The 1,104-nt window shown below is 53.9% G+C and overlaps 1 protein-coding gene across 1 annotated transcript in view; it reads right to left on the bottom strand.

Annotated features, from left to right (window-relative positions):
* The window catches only part of si:ch211-216b21.2 (heparan sulfate glucosamine 3-O-sulfotransferase 3A1), an 81,168-nt gene extending 80,279 nt beyond the window's left edge, over positions 1-889 (bottom strand). Inside the window, exon 1 of the mRNA XM_062526991.1 lies at positions 117-889. Within this exon, the coding sequence (XP_062382975.1) occupies positions 117-742 (626 nt within the window). The 5' untranslated portion in view covers positions 743-889. The remainder of the gene's footprint in view (positions 1-116) is intronic.
* Positions 890-1,104: the final 215 nt, after the last annotated feature.

The following is a 1,104-nucleotide window of genomic DNA, read 5'->3' as shown; positions in this document are numbered from 1 at the left end:
TTAGTGAGTTATAATAATAATAAAAAAATATTATTATAATAATGATAATTATAATAATAATAATAATAATAATAATAATAATAATAATAATAATGATCATTATTTTGATTTCTCACCTATACCACTCCAGCCCGTTGTCGTAGTTTCGGTCGAAGAAGTGTGGCTCCGCTCCCACGGCCCTGATGTCGGGATGCACGCGGAGGAACTCGAGCAGCGCGCGCGTGCCTCCCTTCTTCACTCCGATGATAATGGCCTGAGGCAGCTTCTTCGTACCCTCGCCCAGCGGGCTGAGCTTACCGGGGCTGCCCGTCCGCGCGTCCACACGTGACTCCCGTGCCAGTATATCCAAGTTCGACACGGACCTGGGCAGGGACAGCTCGACCCGTAGCGCGCCGTCTCCTCCGTGATCCTCGCGGACACCACTCTCGCTGCCGGTGAACACGGCGCCTTCGTACCGGGAGGCTTGTCTGTCCGTCTCGTAGTAGACCGCGCCGCCCGGTTGCTTGCTTATCCACTTCTGGAGCAGACGCTTCCTTCTCACCGCGCGCAGGTCGTGCAGGTCCGACGCCAGGAGCCCCGCGACTTGGTCCGAAGCCCGAACCGGGGAGGGCATGGTGCTGCCGCAGCGGTCGGTGAGGCTGTGCAGAAAGTACAGGGAGGTGAGGAGCGAGCACAGCATGACGGCGAATTTCTTAAAGATGCTCCTGGACAAGGGGTCCGCAAGGACGGGACTAAACGCCATCGCGGTCCACGAGTCGTCGGTACCGGAGCCACGGCCATGCTACACAGCCATACTCGGGTAATGCCATCAAGAAATAGAACACAACATAACGCGCGGCGGCAGGGGCACATCCACCGTGGATTAGACTTCGCACGCGGACGTCTCAAAAATAACCCTTCAACCAGCTCAGTCCAACTGCTCACGGTGAGCCTTATATAGGAGCAATAATTGTGGTTTTATCACCGGAGAGTAGGCGGTTATACACGCAGACAAGCACAGACAAATTAAATTATAGTTTTTGCCGAAGGAGAGACGCGTGGAACCCGAGCCATACGTTAGCATACACTGAGGCGCCCATCCATGAGCTAAGACATTGATCACTT

Source organism: Sardina pilchardus, chromosome 22 (genome assembly GCF_963854185.1).
Source record: "Sardina pilchardus chromosome 22, fSarPil1.1, whole genome shotgun sequence".
Lineage (NCBI taxonomy): Eukaryota > Metazoa > Chordata > Actinopteri > Clupeiformes > Clupeidae > Sardina > Sardina pilchardus.
The sequence above is the reverse complement of the archived record's forward strand: the minus strand, read 5'-3'. Positions and strand labels throughout refer to the sequence as shown.